This window comes from Dermatophagoides farinae, chromosome 5 (genome assembly GCF_024713945.1).
Source record: "Dermatophagoides farinae isolate YC_2012a chromosome 5, ASM2471394v1, whole genome shotgun sequence".
NCBI lineage: Eukaryota > Metazoa > Arthropoda > Arachnida > Sarcoptiformes > Pyroglyphidae > Dermatophagoides > Dermatophagoides farinae.
This window is the reverse complement of record NC_134681.1, coordinates 4,621,550-4,640,165: the sequence shown is the minus strand read 5'-3', so window position 1 is coordinate 4,640,165 and position 18,616 is coordinate 4,621,550. Positions and strand designations below refer to the sequence as shown.

At 27.7% G+C, this 18,616-nt stretch overlaps 3 protein-coding genes across 5 annotated transcripts in view; 1 reads left to right on the top strand and 2 right to left on the bottom strand.

Moving 5' to 3' along the window:
- Positions 1-8: 8 nt before the first annotated feature.
- VhaM9.7-a (Vacuolar H[+] ATPase M9.7 subunit a) lies at positions 9-1,010 on the bottom strand. 2 transcript variants are annotated; one of them, XM_047063922.2, is made up of 3 exons: positions 805-1,010; positions 586-730; positions 9-520 (listed from the first exon to the last, which is right to left on the bottom strand). In XM_047063922.2, the coding sequence occupies exons 2-3, from the start codon at positions 701-703 to the stop codon at positions 405-407; spliced, it is 234 nt and encodes a 77-aa protein (XP_046919878.1). In that variant the 5' UTR covers positions 704-730; positions 805-1,010; the 3' UTR covers positions 9-404. The 2 variants fall into 2 exon arrangements, with proteins under 2 accessions (XP_046919878.1, XP_075587703.1); XM_075731588.1 differs by having other exon boundaries at positions 816-1,010.
- A 222-nt stretch (positions 1,011-1,232) lies between these two features.
- Positions 1,233-3,223, top strand: Ist1 (increased sodium tolerance 1-like protein). 2 transcript variants are annotated; one of them, XM_075731542.1, is made up of 4 exons: positions 1,233-1,452; positions 1,629-1,809; positions 1,875-2,237; positions 2,309-3,223. In XM_075731542.1, exons 2-4 carry the CDS (start codon positions 1,677-1,679, stop codon positions 2,974-2,976), a joined length of 1,164 nt encoding a protein of 387 aa, XP_075587657.1. In that variant the 5' UTR covers positions 1,233-1,452; positions 1,629-1,676; the 3' UTR covers positions 2,977-3,223. The 2 variants fall into 2 exon arrangements, with proteins under 2 accessions (XP_075587657.1, XP_075587656.1); XM_075731541.1 differs by having other exon boundaries at positions 1,234-1,452; positions 1,595-1,809.
- A 2,058-nt stretch (positions 3,224-5,281) lies between these two features.
- The window catches only part of Shal (Potassium voltage-gated channel protein Shal), a 50,562-nt gene continuing 37,227 nt past the window's right edge, over positions 5,282-18,616 (bottom strand). Inside the window, exons 3-6 of the mRNA XM_075731586.1 lie at positions 6,958-7,120; positions 6,403-6,588; positions 6,138-6,302; positions 5,282-6,075 (exon numbers count right to left, since the gene is read on the bottom strand). Coding sequence (XP_075587701.1) covers positions 5,488-6,075; positions 6,138-6,302; positions 6,403-6,588; positions 6,958-7,120 — 1,102 coding nt within the window. The 3' untranslated portion in view covers positions 5,282-5,487. The remainder of the gene's footprint in view (positions 6,076-6,137; positions 6,303-6,402; positions 6,589-6,957; positions 7,121-18,616) is intronic.

The window sequence follows — 18,616 nt, the reverse complement described above, 5'->3', positions numbered from 1 at the left end:
ACTGAAAACAAACAATGAATAGCCACAAAGAGGAAAAAAAATTGAAATGGAATGCAATGGTGTTAACAATGTTAAATTTTCAAATTGAAAATTATCATTATTGAATTTTTGTTTGGTTTTGTACGATCGTTGACTAGGTGTTGTTGGATTATTGATGATGATGATGATATAATTTAAACATTATTTCAAGGAAAAAAAATCAGCAAACAAGCAAACAGTATTGATGAATGGGAAAAGAAATGAATGAAAATGCTGACTTGATATTTGGTCAGCTAGGATTATTGATTTATACTCCAACTTCGATCATGATTATATATGGTTTCGATATAAATATTTTATTTTTATTTTTTTCTGTTTTCTTCTTGTTGTTGAAAATAATACTGTATATAATCATCAGTATGGATTTAAGACCATTCACGAAGCATCAGACTAACAGTTGCATTACTTATAACTGGCCCGAATAATGGATTCATCTGTGACATATAAGTGACAAGCCACATTAGATAACAACATATTGTGCCTATATATTTTTGTGATTAACGAATGTTTTTAAAAGTTAAAATTTTCAATTTTTAAAAAACTTACTCATTACAATCATTAATTTGACAATTTCTTTGTTAGGATTTTCAGGTAGAAATACTGGCACACCGATACCGATGGCCGCAAACAGACTTGTGAACAAGATGATTACACCAAAACCCATTTTTTTTTTTTTTTGAATTTTTGGAATCTGTATGGACAGTGATGATAATCGACAAAAAAAAACAATCGTAATACAATAATAATAATGACCAGCTGGTTCACCTTGTATATACTTAAATTCTTGATTCAGCTAGATTTTTCTGATTTTATTCGTTTGTTTAAAACAATCATAAGTATTGACGATATTTATTTCTGATATATATAGCATAAAGAGAATATATATTCTGCTCGCTCATGTGAACAAAATTCCAAATATATTATGTTATATAATAGAATCTGATGATATAAATAAATATATGTGAGTCGAAAGAAACCCAAAAAAAAATTTAGAGAATAATGATAACAAATATGAAAATAACATTTTCATAGATAACAAGTTTTTTATTTGTAAATGATAATTGCCCATTTCATACGATGAATTTGTTTTGTACCTTGAATGAATACACATATAGCTCACATCTTGTTTTGGATATTTATGAAAAAAAAAAAAAATAAATTGGCAATAAAGCCAAGTTTTATTTATTATAATATATACTTGCACACTTGTATGATTCATACTAGTTTTCATTTTTTTTTCTATTGCTCATATGCTCATATTTTATTTTTCTGTGTATATTTTTGTTAGTATAAGTCTGGTGATAATCAACATCGGAAAAAAACAAACATAAATTGAATTGAATATATAAGGCGTAGCCTAACCAGTGTCATTTTTGTTTCTTCTTTTTCTATTTTTGTTTTGTTCTTTTTCTGGTAAATATCATCTTGATTTTTTTTATGTTTGTAATTGTATTGTTGTGAGCATCATCACTTCATCAAAAATTCGATCCTTTATCCATTGTTTAATGGTTGAATTCTGAAATTACTTCTTTTTTTGTTGCCAATTCTGAATCAGTAATCAACAACCGAATTTAATTTTTTTGTTTCAGCACATTGAATCATCAATAAAATCGATAACGAATTAAAAAAAAAAAACAATGCCATCGGTAAATTATGCCCGTTTGAAGACCAATCTTTCATTGGCCATACAGCGTTTGAAATTATTGGAAAAGAAAAAAACTGAATCGGCACAAAAATCACGTAAAGAGATTGCCGATTACATTGAAAATGGTATTATGATTATTATTATTATCATGAAAAATGACTAATGACAATCAATTTTTTTTTTGAAATAGGTAAAGTTGAACGAGCTAAAATCCGTGTAGAACACATTATACGTGAAGATTATCTTGTTGAAGCAATGGAAATTGTTGAAATGTTTTGCGATCTTTTGTTGGCTCGATTTGGTATGATACAGCAAATGCCCACTTTAGACGATGGTCTTGAAGAAGCAATTTCATCATTAATTTGGGTTGCTCCACGAATGTCAACCGATGTTAAAGAATTATCAATCATTGCCGATTTATTCACACAAAAATATGGCAAACAATTTGCTCAGGCAGCCAAAGAAAATCAACTTAAATCGGTCAATGAAAAATTGATGCTCAAATTAGGTGTACAAGCTCCGCCAAAAATTTTGGTAGAAAAATATTTGATTGGTAAGTATCTAATTAGTTTAGTTTAGTTCGATTTTCACTGTAATAAGTATTGATTTTTTTTTTATATAAAGAAATTGCCAAAATGTTGGGCGTGAATTATGAACCTGATGAAGAAGTATTGATGGAAGATAAGAAATACAACCAAGGAAATGATAATAATAAACCAGATTCCTCGGGTGGAAGTGGTGGTTCAGCACAGCGACCACCACCAGGATCAATGTCAGGCTTGTTGATTGATTTGGCTCCAACTGCACCTACAAGTAATGAGCCACCACCATTACCTGATATGCCTCCATCCGGACCTTATGGTGATCTTACATCCGAAGCTAGTTTTCTTAAAAAACAATTAAGTGATGGACGGCCACCAGAAATTGGTTTTGTTGATTTGCCACCACAACCATTGGATCCTGGAACAAGTGTACCTCCATCATATGATTCTGTGGTAGCTCATCAATCAAGTAAATCAGTGCCGACACCAATTGGACAACCACCGCCTGAAGCACCTCCTACATCGGCATCAGCAAAACCAGAAATTGATTTAGATAATTTACCAGCAGTGCCTAATCTACCAGATATTCCAACAGATTTAGATGATTTTGGTATGAATAATAAATCCACTCATGGTGGATCATCAGCCAATAAACGAAATGATGGTAGCGGTACTGGTGGTGGCCAAGATGATGTTGATTTTGATGATCTTCGTCGTCGTTTTGAAGATTTAAAAAAACGTAATAATTAACGTTCTTTGGAGATCATGTATCATGTCACTTTCCGTTTTGTTTTTATTTTTCACAATATTATATACCAACTTAAATACTATATATACTAACTAATTTGATCATTTTTAAAAAGAATATATAAATATTCTTGCTATTTGTTGTTAATTTAAATCATAACAATATAACATAATTGATGATGAAATTCTCAAATGAAAAATGATGATGAATTGAAATATAAAAAAAAAAAAATTTGAGGAAACTTTCACCAATAACAGATGGCAGCACACATGTGGCAATATATATATTTGAATATATCTACTAAAATCAATCAAACTTTTATATTTCCAACAACAACAACAACAACAACAATATATTTAAAAATGAATTACGAACTTTCATTCAATAGCATCGATACATATATATATATAAATATATTAATAATTATACATTGGAAAAATTGATTTGAATTGTTATTTGTCAAATCCAACAATTAATGATAATAATAATAATAATAATAAAGAATCATTGATAGATCAAATAATTTCAATATAATTATTAATAATAATAATAATTAAAGCGAGCGAGAGAATTTTTCCTGCAGCAAAAAAAAAAAAAATGTACAACAGTATTAAGAAATAAAGAGAGAGAGAGAGATAGAGAAAAAAAAAGAATTACAGCAGAATAATATATGCAAGAATAATTATTGAGATGAAGATTCTGGATGAAGAGAAAAAAAAACAAAACAAAAAAACCAAAAATTAAAACAAAAAAAAAATGATAAAGAATAAAATAGATGAAAATGAATTTTAATCATTGAGTCATTGTACATAGACAGAAGAATTGTTTGATTCGAGCATAATAACTGGTGGCGTTAAATAAAACAAAATCAAAATGATATAAAGAGAAAAAAAATTATTTAAAAAAAAACAGAATATTGCAACGAATATATAGTCTTGGAAATCATTAATTTGGCTTTATTGGCTGGCTGGCTGGCTGGCTGGCTGGCTGGCTGACTGATTGATTGATTGATTGATTGGTTGGTTTGAGTGATGAAATAAAATATGTCTGATGATTATGAGATCGTATCAGTTTTTTTTTCGTTTTTTTTTGTTTTGTTTTGTTTTCTTCTCGAATTTCAAACAAAATTTGATACAAACACAACAGCAACGGCAACAACAACAACAACAACAGTAATAATATTGAAAATTCCGATGAAAAAGAATTTACCTTGTAATTTTTATGATTATTTTGGGTGGGTGTGTGTGTTTGAAATTATTTAATTAAGAAAAAGGAAAAAAATTGTTTTTGTTTGTTCATATATTTTTTTTTGTTTCAATTTTATCAAGTAAAATTATTATCGACATTAACATCATCATCAATAACATCGATCGATCGATCGATCGATATCAATCAATTAATTCGATGACGATGATCGTGATGATGATGATGATGATGATGAAAATTGAATCGGAAAGTGGAAAAAAAATTACGATCAACTCAAATGTAATGTAATAAATATGTACACAGAAATAGAAAAGCAAAACAATGAAAATAAAAAAATGGTGGAAAAAAATTGAATATAAACAATTGTGTGATATAATAGATAGAATAATGATAAATAGATAGATGTATATATGTAAGCAAATATTGATAACAATTAGCATTTGAATCCACACTTTAGACAGATTTCCATACTTTCAATGCATACATACACACACACACACACACACACACACACACACAAAACACACACGTAGAATATTCTGTATTATGATGATGATATGCATTTTAAAAGCGGTAAAAAAAATGATAATTTTTTACATTACGTTATTCTTTTTTTTTGTTGTTTTGTTTTGTTTTGTTAAATTCTGTCAACCAATTATCAATCAATCAAGCCAAATGAAAAAAAATAAAATAAATAAATAAAAAACACTATTCAGGACCATTGAAAATATTCATATCAGATCATTTGTCTGTCTGTCTGTGTGTGTGTGTGTGTGTGTGTGTGTGTGTGTATGTAAAGTTTGCCATAAAAATTCACAATGGACGAGTCATTTTTTTTAATTTGGTTTTCTCATTGTTTTAAAATGATGATCATGATGATGATGAAATTAATTATAAATAAACATTGTGTTTGAGACAAAAATAAATGAAAAGAAAAGAAAAGAAAAGTATTGATCGTCAGTTTCAATGAATAATTGATAATTGATTAATTGTTTTTTGTTTGGTCATAAAATTATTATTATTGTCCACAAAATTAACAACAAAATTAATGATAGTTTGTGCGCCTAAATAGATTGAATATATTGCGCCTGGTGTATTTGGTTTGTTTTTTTTTGGACATTTTAAAAATTAACATGAAAATTCTACATTTATATCAATCAATTCTATATTTTCAATTCATCTGTTTTTTTTATACATAATTTTAAGGCGAAATTCATTTTTTTTTTTAATATTCTCAGGGATTTATATTTTGGGCATTCGGATAATGTGTATGTGTTTGTCCAAGTATTTTTAAAAAAATTTTTTTTTCATATTTTCGATATACGAACAACAGTCAATTCAGTATGTCCAGATGATGTTGATGGAATATTGATTGGATCATCTGATATAGATGTTGTTGTTGTTGTTGTTGTCGTTAAATTTGTTGATGGACCTCTTTGATTTATGATATTATTATTATTCTCACTTTGTGTCATTGATGTTTTTAAAGAATTGTCGGATGACGGCAATTGTGGATGACCGATAATTGTTGCCGTTGTTGTTGCTGGTTTTGTATTATTATTTTCATTTTGAACATGTACTACAGTTGATACATTAATCTGACTTGTATTTGGTTTTGTTGTTTTTGTTGTGGATGGCGTATTTGAAATTTTACTATGACCAATATTACTGGTTGATTGAGGCGATTGTTGTTGTTGCTGTTGCGGTTGCTGTTGTTGTTGTTGTTGTTGTTTTTCATTGGCAGATGTTGATCCAAATGGATACGTTTGACTGTGTTGTTGTTGTTGTTGTTGCTTTAATTTACCACTAGATTCACTTGAATCTTCCATATTAGGATTATTATTATTATTTGTTGATAATGGACTTAATTCTTCTTGTTCGATAGCATCATGTTTCTAAATCAAATTAAAAATGAATAAATTCAATAAATTCCGATTCTGATTATAATTCACTTTACCTCATAATTTTCACCACTCTTTTTACAACAAGAGCCTAAAAATCGTCGAAATGAATTTTTAGTTGGCACAATTGCTATTGAAGTCACTGGAGATATTGGCGGTGTCGAGGATAATCGATTTGGTTGACCATTAAATGGTGCATCAAGCTCGACAAATTCTCGATCCTTATCGTTTTGAGTTTTTGTGTTGGAATGATAGTGATGGTAGATAAAACAATCAATTAGAATAATATTATGAACAAATATAGCAAAATAAAAAACCTACAGTTGTACGTTCCAGACATTGTAATAGATGATGATGTTGAAGCTCGAATATATCTTCAGATGTGGCTCCATTTTCATTTGAATTATTTTCCTGTGCAGCCAAACGAGCCTCTGTTTCTTTCTTTTTACTAAGAAATGCTGCACCGCTTGTAGCTTTGGCAATTCGTATACGAGCCATTCGTGCTTTCTATTTTTTTTGGAATTTTGGAACATATACCGGTTATATATTAATGAATAAAGATATCAAAGAGCGAATAGAAAACAACAAACACACACATTAATTATAAGTAATCAATCAAAAATGATGATGTAAGAAAAAAAAAACTAGAAAAAAAATTCTATTTTGAAAGTTTGTTGTTGACATTTTCATTATTGATGATTAATTTTTTTTTCTCTTTCTCTCTCTCTCATCCATTTTGATAATCAATAAACATTTTGTTGAACACCCACACACACACACACACACTGATTCTACACAAGAATCGATTATTATTAAAATTATAATCCATCATTTCTAGAATGTTTTTTTTTTACTAAATTTTTTTTTCATACAAACCTTTTGAGCTTTTCGTTTATCAGCACGTTGATTTTGATGATAAATACGTGAAAAATTTGATACAATTACGGGTACTGGTAAGGCAATGACCAATACACCGCTCAATGAACAAACGCCACCAACAATTTTACCAGTAATTGTTGCCGGTACCATGTCACCATAGCTATTGGTTTTTTTTATATGTTCCAAAAAAGAAAGAAAAAAAAAGAAACAATCACAATATTAATATTTTAGTATACCAGAAAAAAAAGAAAAGACAAAAAATTCAGGTCAAAGAAGAACCCAAAAAAAAAGAAATCAAATAAGGAATAATAATTCACCAATAATAATCAACAATATTGATTTCGATTGTAGTTATTATTATTATTAAAATATAATAATGTAATGATAATCGACCATTGGTGATTTGTTGAAAATCTATCTATATAACATAATGTCTTGGTTTGTTTTTTTTTCACTTTGATTTTCTCTAGTTCTAGTCTCAAGACGTCAAATAAAATAATGGAACAAGAAAAAAAAACAATCATCATCATCATTATATATATGAATCGGAAACCTAATAATTAAATATAATTATATAATGGAATTCTTTAGAATGAAATAAAAAAAAATGTCGGAATCAAAAGTTTTTTTTTCGAAGAAAATTCTGCATATGTGTGTGTGTGTGTGGGTGTAGACAATTCAAACATTCACGCACACACACACACACACAAGAACTTGACATAATTCAAAGAAAAAGTGATGAAAAATTTCTGTTTTTTTTTAAATCATCTGCATCTATGCATGTATGCATACATGCAGGCATTTGTATGTTTTGCATTTATTCTGATGGATTTGAATTTTTTTTTTGTTTCATCATAATTTTCCTAAATTGCATGGAATTTTTCGTTTTGTTTTGTTTCGTTTCGTTCTTTGTTGATTAAACAACAACAAATCTCAAGATAGATAGATAGATAGAATGGTGGAAAAAAATGGGTACAGAATAAATGTCTACAGAATCGATTCAATCTGTATAATCTGGTCTGGAATAATAATAATAACCAGCAAATGGAAAAAAGTTTTATTTTTCTTCTTCATAAAATTAAGAAAAGATGAATGATTCCCAAGACATTTTTCATACATCCAAAATATAATGCAGACATAACTCAAGCGGATCCTAAAACGAAAAAAAAATCATTTGCCATTCACCATAAAATTTAGATCATAAATGTGTATGTGTGTTGTTGTCGTTGTTTGAGGCATGTATTTTAAAATAAAAATATAAAACAGAAATGGAATTGAATATGAATGAAATTCTCTAGCAACAACAACAACAAAAAAAAACAAGAAAGAAAATTAAATGAAATTAAACTTTTCAAATAATCAACGAGTCATCATCATTATTATCATTGAAGGAATATTCTTCATTTGAAATTTTTTTTTTTTTTTTTTAATACAACTATTCTGGTATGCATAATGATAATGATAATAATCACCGTAAATGGCAAACCTAAAGTAAATGTACCACGATCATCATCATGATCATCATCGTGATCATTATTGATGGCCATATATATATATATAAACCATAGAAACAACATAATAATGATGATTAAAAACGATGATGATACTTTAAAACTTTTTTTACTTTCAATCTACAAAACATCAAAATATAACACATTTATTATTAAAAGCAATAAATTTAATTTAAAATCTTCAATTTTTTTTTCGTTTTTTGAGTTTCATTTTGTTCATTCATGGATTCATTATTATTTATAATTATAATGATGATGATGATTATTGTTAGAATTGAAACAAACAACTTAAACACACATACACACATACACACACACACACGCACACATCAATTTCAAACTTAAAGTTTATGTTTCCAATTCGATGCCTATTTTTTTATTCATTTCCAAATGTTATGTTTATCAAAATGAATTCTCAATCCATAATTCTCAAGTGGTTTCTTTCTGTCTTTCTTTATTTCTTTCGTTTGTTTGTTTGTTGTGGTTCTCAAAGAATCCATATAAATATATATAGTAAAAGTTATTGCAAAATTTTTTTTTTATTTATTCTTCTTCTTCTTGTTGTTATTGTTATTGTCCGGTCTATTTGCAGTTTCATTTCATTTCATTTTATTTCAGTGATTTGGTTGGATCGTCTTCTTCTTTTTCTTCTTCTATGCATTGATGCCTAGCAGCAACAAAAAAGAATTTATTTATTTTCTATTTTTTTCTATTTTTTTTTTACTTTTTCACAAGTGTATTCACATTCTACATTATTATATCACAACAATAAACAGTAGACTAGTAGTAGTGATTTCCATTATCAAGATTCTATTCTAGTTCTTCTTTTATAGAAAAAGAAAAAAAAACAATTTCCGAACAAAATGGATAGATGGATGAATGATTGTAATGTTACCGTTGTTCGTGTGTTTGTGTGTGAGAATGAATCATTTTGGCGAAAAAAAACCTAGAAGTGAAAAAAAACTTGGTCTTTTTCCATTTTTTTTTTTATTATGCTGTTGTTGTAACGTCGTCGTATATAACGAGATCCGGAAAAAATTTTTTTTATTTCAGCCTTTCTTTCCTTTTTCCTTTTCGTTTTTTTTGTCATTTTTCTATTTTTTTTTTTTTTTTGGGTACCCAAAAAAAAAATATTGGGGAAAAAAACTTTTTTGAAAAAAAATTCCTGTCCATTGTTGTCATAGGGTTGGTTGAATCATTGAATTGTAATTGTGATCATTCAGGGAAAAATACGACATTCACACACACACACAGACACACAAAACATTAGGTAGTGATGGTGAGACGGAAATTTTTCTCTTTTTTTTCATCATTTCTTTACTTTTCCACTTTTGCTTTCAAATTTCTTTTTTCTTTTTCTTTTTTTTTTGTTCACCAGCATCTAATAGAATCGTGATGAATTTTAAATTTGATTTAAACTTTTTTTCCTTTTTCTATTTCAATTTTTTTTTGGATCTGATTTTTTTCCCATCATTCCCCATCTTCATTTAAACTATCAACCATTTTTTTTCTCCGATTCAAAATTTTCTAAATTATCAGATAGCAACCCGAACAAACAATCCAAACACACACACACCCACAACATTGCATAGGTTGAATGAATGGTGAACAAAAAAAAAAGGAAACGAAAACTTTTCAATCATCGAATCTTTTCGACCAGAAAATAAAAGAAACAGCCACAATTTGCCAAATCAACAAAATGAAAAAAAAAATTTGAAATCAAAAACATGAAATGTCGATTAATACATCAATACATCTATATGGTGCATATTAATTGAGCGAAAAAAAATTGATGCAAATTATGATCAAAAATGATGACGGGGAATCCAAATTAAGAATGCAACCAAAAAAAAAAAAAAAGAATTCTATTTTTATACACATGTAGAAATATTGACGTCATTTTTGTTCATTGTATTCATTTGTTCATTCATTCATTCATTTAATGAGGTTAAAATTAGTTTTTCTGGTTATCATTTTCTGGTCTCTTATCTCATTTATTATTTTATTAATTACAGATTAAATATTTCCGGGTTTTTTTCTGCATGTTTCGGTTTTTAAATTATCATTATCCATCAATGGTGGCAATTTAATTTGGGAAATTTATTTTTTTCATTGGTCTTCTAAACAAACAGTTCAAAATGGTTAGTTTGTTTTTTTCTCATTTTTTTTTTGTTCATCAAGTCAAATGAACAACAACAGCAGCACCAACAACAACAACAAATTCGGGAATAAAAATGGAACTAAAGTTATTTTTAGTAGCTACTATAGTACCAGTATCCTTCCGTTTCATTATCGAGAAAAATAATGATTGTGATGTGGTGGCGAGAAACTGTGAACAAAAACAAAACAAAACAAAACAAAACGAGTGAGTTTGTTGTTTTGTTTGGAACAGTCAACAAAAAAAAACATCTAATAAATTACGAATCTAAAATGTCAAAGGTCATTTTATTATTTGTTAAAAAAAACGAAGAAAAAAAATGTTGAAAATAAAAGAAAAAACACGAAATTTTTTTGCTGTTGTTGTTGTTGCCACAATTTTCATAGATCCTGTATGCTTAATTTGCTTTAGTGTTTGTGTGTGTGTGTGTGTGTATGTGGCATGATGATGAAAAAAACGAAACAAAAAAAAAATCTGATGATAATGAGTACAAAGAAATGATTCAAAATACCATCATCATCATCACCACCTTTCAAAATGATATATATTTTTTTGTCTGTTTTTGTTTCAGAATTTTCTTATATTTTTTTAACATAAAAGTCGCGTGTGTGTGTGTGTGTGTGGGAGGTGGGGGTGTCAATAGTGAAGCCTCATCATTATGTTTAAGAAAAAAATGCCTGTACATATTTTATGTACGGCCTAATTAATGGCAATTATTATTTTTTTTTTTTTTTTTGGCCATACACTGTGAATTCAGAGAAAAAAAATTCATATAATGAGCGATGAATGCAAACAAAAAGAAGAAGAAGAAGAAGAAAACTAATTATGGGTGGTGTAGTCAGTGTTTTTGTTGCGTTTTTGTTTCTCCCCACTCCCCCACAATGAATAGGGGCCAAATGTGCCAGATAAGAATAACGCATTGACTGCACTCTTTTTTTTCTACCCTTTTTTCTTCTTTTCATTTTTTTTTTTAAAAAACCCAAAATCAAAAGTTTTTTTCTTTCTTACTTTCTTACTCTCTCTCTCTCTCTATGGATTATTATTCGTTTGTTATTGAATGCAGCATCATTTTGTTTTCTATTCCTTTTTTTTACACAAATCCTGCCACACTTGGATACTATGAATGAATTTCAATGTATGAATGTGTGTATGTGTGTGTGTGCTTGATATAATGATGATTAATGCAGATATGGAACATGAAATTAATGAAAAAAAAACTAACAATTTTCCATGACTTGAAAATATAGTGTGTGTGTGTGTGTGTGACCGGATTTTTTTTTCTCTGGTTATTTATTCATTTTATGGTTATACTTAATTTTTTTGTTTTGTTTTGTTTTGCATTGCTTCTATTTAGTTTTCAATGATAAATTTCATAGTATCAAGATTTTACTGAGTGTGTGTGTGTGTGTGTGATTACACAAGTAGTTGTCGTCATTCGCATTTGTTTGTGTTTGTTGTTTATGTGTCAATGATATATATTTTATAGCTACATTTTATAGTTTTACACAAGTTAGTTCAACACTCATATATATATAGAGAGAATGAATAAATGAATGAATCTTAATATAAAAAAAATTGTGGAACAAAAACCCAAAAAACAAACTTGAACCAATCTCAATCAATCTCAATCTGGTTCGCATACACACACACACACACAAACATACACACACATACCAATCAATGCAAATAATAAACAAAAATTTCAGATGTCACAGATAAAAAATGAACCAAAACAGAATACAGAATTGAATTAATTTGAAATGGAAAAAAAATTAGATGTAGAATTTTTCATTGCTTTTCTTTAGAAAAACAAAAAAACTCATCGAATCAAATCTATTAAACGAAAAAAGACAAAAAAAAATTGATTGTTGCAAATAGAAAAATGAAAAAAAAAATTTTCTCATGTCTTTCACATTATTCACAAATGAAAAATTTGTTTTTTGTTTCATCTTTATTATTATTATTATTATTACAGTTGAAAACTGTCGTCAATATATAATTTTATAATACTTGTGTTCATCATCATCATCATCATCGTGTCAGACCTTGAGCACGCAAATCGCTATTCAGCTGTTGTTGTTGTTGTCGATTCAATTTATTTCAGTTTCGACAATTTTTTTTCTCTCTTTTCCTTTACTAGTTCCTGTATTGCTACTCAATTTATTTAATTCTTTTTTTTTACTTACTTACTTGATTCTGTTCGTGTGTGTGTGTGTGTGTGTCGTTGATATACCAAATTATCATCATCATAAAAATTATAAGAAAAAAAAATTGACTGAAAAAATGAAGAAAGAATAGACATAGAGATTGAGAAAAAGAGAAAAAACTCAGCTTTTTTTAGGGGGATGATCAAGTATAAGTGCAATAGAATTCATTTTATTCTATAAATGAAAAAAAAGAGGAATAAAGGTAAAAACACACACACACACACGGTTTACATGAAAAGAATATTCTTGTGCATGTTTTCAAGTGTGAAAGAGAATAATAAAATTATTATTATTATTATTATTATAAGAAAAGATTTACTGCATTTTCAATGATAAGAAAAAAAAAATAATGTGATGTATAACTTGAAACTGGAATTAGCTCATTCCAGTTTCTCATTTTTTTTTTGTTTTGTTTTGTTAGTTTGCTCCATAAGAATAACAACAAAAAAAAACATTGTGCAATGAAAATTTATTATTATTTTCACTGTCTCCAATGAATCTATTTGTTGACATTTACGTTATACTACTAGTTGTGTTGTATTGGAGTTTGTTTGATGTTGTTGAAACAAAAACAAAAAAAAAAACAGAAAGAAAGAAAATTATTACTATACGATTGGCGAAATAACCGAGAGAGAGAGAAAAAAAAACGATGCACCAAGTTTGAATGAAATTCATTGCATGATGTTAAACATACTTGTACGCAACCAAAAAAAAAAAAAAAACAACCATTTGATTATCATTTTACTTTCATCATCATTCATTTATTGTTGGTGCATGTGATTCTTATATTGAATTTTTTTTTTATTTTTCTTACAATCTTGATCAATTGATTAAAGAATTTTTTTTTTTTTTTTTTGATAAAATACCGAGAATATGAATGAAAATAAAAACATTGCCCAAAGCATATACACAAGCAAATTCGTTTATCCTTTGGCTAATTAGTTAATTTTATTTTATTTTTTTCTTTGCTATAAATTTTACTTCCAGTCATCATTAATTAAATTAATTAACACATTTATGGTGAATAATCATTAATCGTCATCAATTTTATTTTTATATAGACATTTTTCTTGTTCAATCATTTTGAATGACGCAAAAGATGACGAAGAGAGAGAGAGAGAGAGAGAGAGAGAAGTTTATTTTCAACATAAACATCTTGTTGGTGATACACATTACTGCTTCTTTTACTTTTATTTGTTTCGTTAATAATAATGGATATATATGCAAATTATCATAAAAATGATGATGTAACGTAAATCGAAAGAAAAATCCGTTATCCGAATTGGAGGATTGTTTTGTTTTGGAGGTTTTTTTTTCCTACATTCTGAATGTAAAAAGAATTTTTATTTCTGTGTGACATTTTTTTGTTGTTGTTGTTGTTGTTAATGCTGCTGCTGCTTAACCAAACTATATGGTCAATCAGAATATAGAAATGGTCATGATTATATAATTCATTCATTCATTCATTCATGGTTTTGGTTTTTTATAATTTGCTACTGTCGTTGGTGATATTTTTTTTTTTTTTTTTTTGATTCATTCATTATGAAAAGTGGTCATGACTATGGTGGTTGATTATCTCGTTATTTCCGACAACATGAAAAAATTTACTTGCCAATAATTATGGCATATCCGTTTTATTAATATTTTTTCTTTCGCTAGTCATTTGTTTGCATTGTATGTGTATATGTGTGTGTGTGTGTGTTTAAATAAATTCATTCATTGGCACTTTTAATGTTGTCATGCTTTTATCTCTTCACTTTTTTTGTTTCTCCATTTTTTTTTTATTTATTTATTTTTCGAGGCTATTATCATCATCATCATCACCATTATTATCATGGCTCACAAATCATTGATCATTTGTTTCCATTTGTCTGTTATGATTCTGTTATGATGCTATAATGAGATGAAATATATAACATTGTATTCTGTCTACTGTATACATGAAATCAGTAGACATTTTATTTTTTTTTTCGCTCTCTCTCTCTTTCTCACACACACACACACACACAGCTTCAAGTTTGGCTATCTTAGCTTGTCATTCTATCAATTTCGTTGTTGTTGTTGTTGTTGTTGTCGGTTTCAAATTCCTTTTGTCAAAATATCATTTCCTAGATAATAATTGCAACATGAAAACAATGTTCAACAACAACAACAACGACAAAGATAAGTATATTTTCAATGATTTGGCCATTTGATATATAAATATATGAAACAGCAGTATGTATGAAAGTGAACAACAACAACAACAACAACAAAAATATCAATAAAACAGTGAAAACAATGAAAAACATGAAAAACTTGCAAAACAAAACGAAACAAAAAAAAATTTCACAAGCAACAGCAACAACAACAAAAAAAACGATAACATTGTAGTTATGAAAAAAAAGGATGTTTCAATAGAAGAAATCATGTGCAATATATAGACGACAGGAACAAATAGAAAAAAAAGATGGGAAAAAAATTTTTTTTAAATCAATACGAAGAAAAAATGAAAAATATATTCAACATCGTTGCGAAAACTGAACCTAGAATCTAAGACGAATTCTAGATTCTTCATAGAGTGATTGGAATATATATGAAAAAAATATACTGATCCATGGATAATTGGTTTGTATAGACTTGATGTTCTGTGTATGTGTGTGTGTGTGTGTGTGAGTGTGAAATGAAATGAAACGTAACGAGAATTATCATTTCTTTTCGTTTCTTTTTTTTATGGAACATCATCAATAAAAACAGCCATAATAAGCCATTTAAATGTTGAAAGGAATAGTTGTTTTATGCTTGTTTTGTTTTTTTTTCCATAGAATTTTTACCTGAATAAAAATGTTCATGTTTCAAACTATCATCATCATCATCATCATCATCATTGACAACAATAACCATCAGTGACTTTTAAATCATTTATTTTTTTTTCATGTATTCAAGCATTTTCACTTAACATAACCTGAAATGGAAATCGTTCAATCTGAAGAATAAAAAGTGGAAAAATCTCTTATATAAATGATGATGATGTGTGTGTCTGTTTCGAAATTTTTTTTTTATTCCGGATGAAATTGATTTGAATTGTTTCTGCTTTTGTTTTTTGTTTTTTTATTGTAACACCTTTCTCGTCGTCACTGTTGTAGTTTATTTATTTTTTTTTTGTTTTCAATTTTCAATTGTCGTCTTTTTTTTACTATTCCAATTTTCACAACAATGTAACAATTTGCCAGAATGGAATTGAAGAGAGAAAAAACAATACAAAACAAAACAAACCTGAAACGAGATTCTTATTCACAATAATACAACGTCAACATTATTTTTCATCCATTTATTTAGTAGTGATTTTAAACTGCTTTTATTGCATCATAAAACACACACAGACACACACAGGTTTTATATTTCACACAAATTCACTTGAAAATTTTTCTTTCTTTCCATCTCATCATCACAAAGATATTAAATTGAAAAAAAATAGATGCACAGTGAGTGAATGAAAAGAATGTTATTTGAATACACACACACATATATACATATATGGTATTCGACAGCTTAGAAGTTTAGAATTTAGATAAATAAATATCGATCACAATTGATGATCATCATCAAATCTATCCATCTATAAAGAAGAATTGTGATTCAAATTTAATGGAATTCAGCATACGGTTTCGTTTTTTTCTTCTTTTTTCTTCACTCTATTCCACTTTTCACATTACTATTTACCGGTTTTATTTTTTTTTTTTGGTTCCTAAAGAATTGCATTAGCGCCAGATTTCATCTCGAAAAAACTTGGAATATTGACAGAAAAGGAATTCCATTTCTCATTTTTAAGGTGTTTATCATGTGTGTGTGTGTGATCATCGATCTGTGGAAGAAAATTTTTTAACGATTTTTTTTTCTTGGAGAAAATAGATAGACCAATTCAACTGCAGTATTGATTCACGATTGAAACTGAACAAGCAAACAAGATGGAAAATGTTGCCGGTTCAATAACAATCGATCAAACGGGCATCGATAACAAAATGATTTTAAACATTAAAGTTTGAATTTAAAATCCAAAAAAAAATAAATAAATAAATTCAGTAAATCAACAATACAATTCAATTTCAATCAATTTGAAATGAAAATTTTTTTTTCTTCTTTTTAACAGAGCAAAAAAAAATTATCATACACACATACACTATTAACAATTAACAGAAAGTTTTGATCCGTAAAGAATTTTTTTTTTGTTTCTTTTTTTTCAATTTTCTGATTCTATTAGTTAAAACAACAATGTGCATGTGATGTATGAAATATGGTGTGGAATGAAAAAAAAAGAGTTCCAAGAAAGTTGTATGTTTTTGATATTTTCAAATTCGTACACATTTATAATAATAATAATGAAGAAAAAAAACAATGTACAAGCTGATATAGATGCTGTTCGTGCGTGTGGGTGTGTGCGTGTGCGTGTGTGTCTGAGTTCAGAATTGACACCGAACATGACATAAACATACTTTTTTTTGTTGACTTGATTTCTCTTTCCCTCGCTTGTTTCCACATGTGTAAGTTTTGATTCGAATTTTCATTTTCATTTTCATTTTTTTTTTTTTGACATTGAATCAATGTTAGAAATGAAAATAAAGAAATGAAAAAGCAAAGAAAATTATTCGAACTAAACAAATTGTATGCCATACACACAAACACAAACACACACACACACCTACGCATGTTTTTGAATATTTTCTTTCTATCAATCAATGCCTACATTCTTTGTACCAATACTTGTGATCAAGTTTGACCACCATCAACGATACAACAATCATTATAATATTAATTCTGGACCCTATCAATAATTTTTTTTTTTTTTTTTTTTGGTTGTTTTTGTCTTGAAATAATGTTCAATTCAATCAACAACAATTGAGAGACAGAGAAAACAAAAAAAAATTCTCATTTTCTACATATATGTTTTGTTGTTGTTTGTTGTTGTTGTTATTGTGAGTCAATTATGGCCAATGTCCAAATTTTGTTTTATACACAAAACTAATATAAAGTGGAAAACTTTTTTTTATTTTATTCTTCTCTCTCTCTATATATATATATATCTACATGGTTGGCTACTTTTAATACTGAATCAAAATGGACGACTACAAATATTATTATGATGTTCATGTTGACTAATAACTTTGAAATGATATAATTGGAAAACATTTGAGTTTGTTCAACCAAATTCAAAGTTTTTTTTTAGTTGATAAATAAAACAAAGAGAAAAAACTTTTTTTTTCTCGGTTATCATGACCACCATAATTCTGTACATTATCATCAAGAATAAAAGAATGGATAAATTGAATGAATAAATGGAAAAAAAAGTGTCGAAAGTGTAGCCAGAAAAAAAAACAAAAACAAAAACGAAAACGAAAAATTTTTTTTTTCTTCTTGCACGCACAAGCACATCGATACAACATATATTTACGGTCGGTAAATTAATAATAACTAAAGGATTATGATCCATGTGTGTGTGTGTGTGTGTGTGTAGAAATAGTTTTTCAACTTTCAACATTTTTATATGTTCAGTAAACTGAATAATAATAATTTGATGATGATGATGATGAACGAAAACTTTGATTATTAATTGCATAAAAAAAACATAATTTTATATCCATAAATATTCTTGAATCAGCAGCAGTTGGTAATATATATAAATAAATCAATAATAAACCACATATAAATATGTGCTATGCTGTTCAAGTAGATAACAACAAACATAAATTCAAGAAATTTTTCAGAATATTCTCAACATATGTATGCTGTATGTGTATATCATT

Bases quoted from the DNA above. Each gene is read 5' to 3' on its own strand.
- VhaM9.7-a (XM_047063922.2), bottom strand. From the start codon at position 703: ATGGGTTTTGGTGTAATCATCTTGTTCACAAGTCTGTTTGCGGCCATC. The intron at 521-585 runs GTAAGTTTTTTA...AAAAATATATAG, and splicing joins CAAATTAATGATTGTAATGA to GCACAATATGTTGTTATCTA.
- Ist1 (XM_075731542.1), top strand. From the start codon at position 1,677: ATGCCATCGGTAAATTATGCCCGTTTGAAGACCAATCTTTCATTGGCC. The intron at 1,810-1,874 runs GTATTATGATTA...TTTTTGAAATAG, and splicing joins TGCCGATTACATTGAAAATG to GTAAAGTTGAACGAGCTAAA. The intron at 2,238-2,308 runs GTAAGTATCTAA...TTTTATATAAAG, and splicing joins GGTAGAAAAATATTTGATTG to AAATTGCCAAAATGTTGGGC.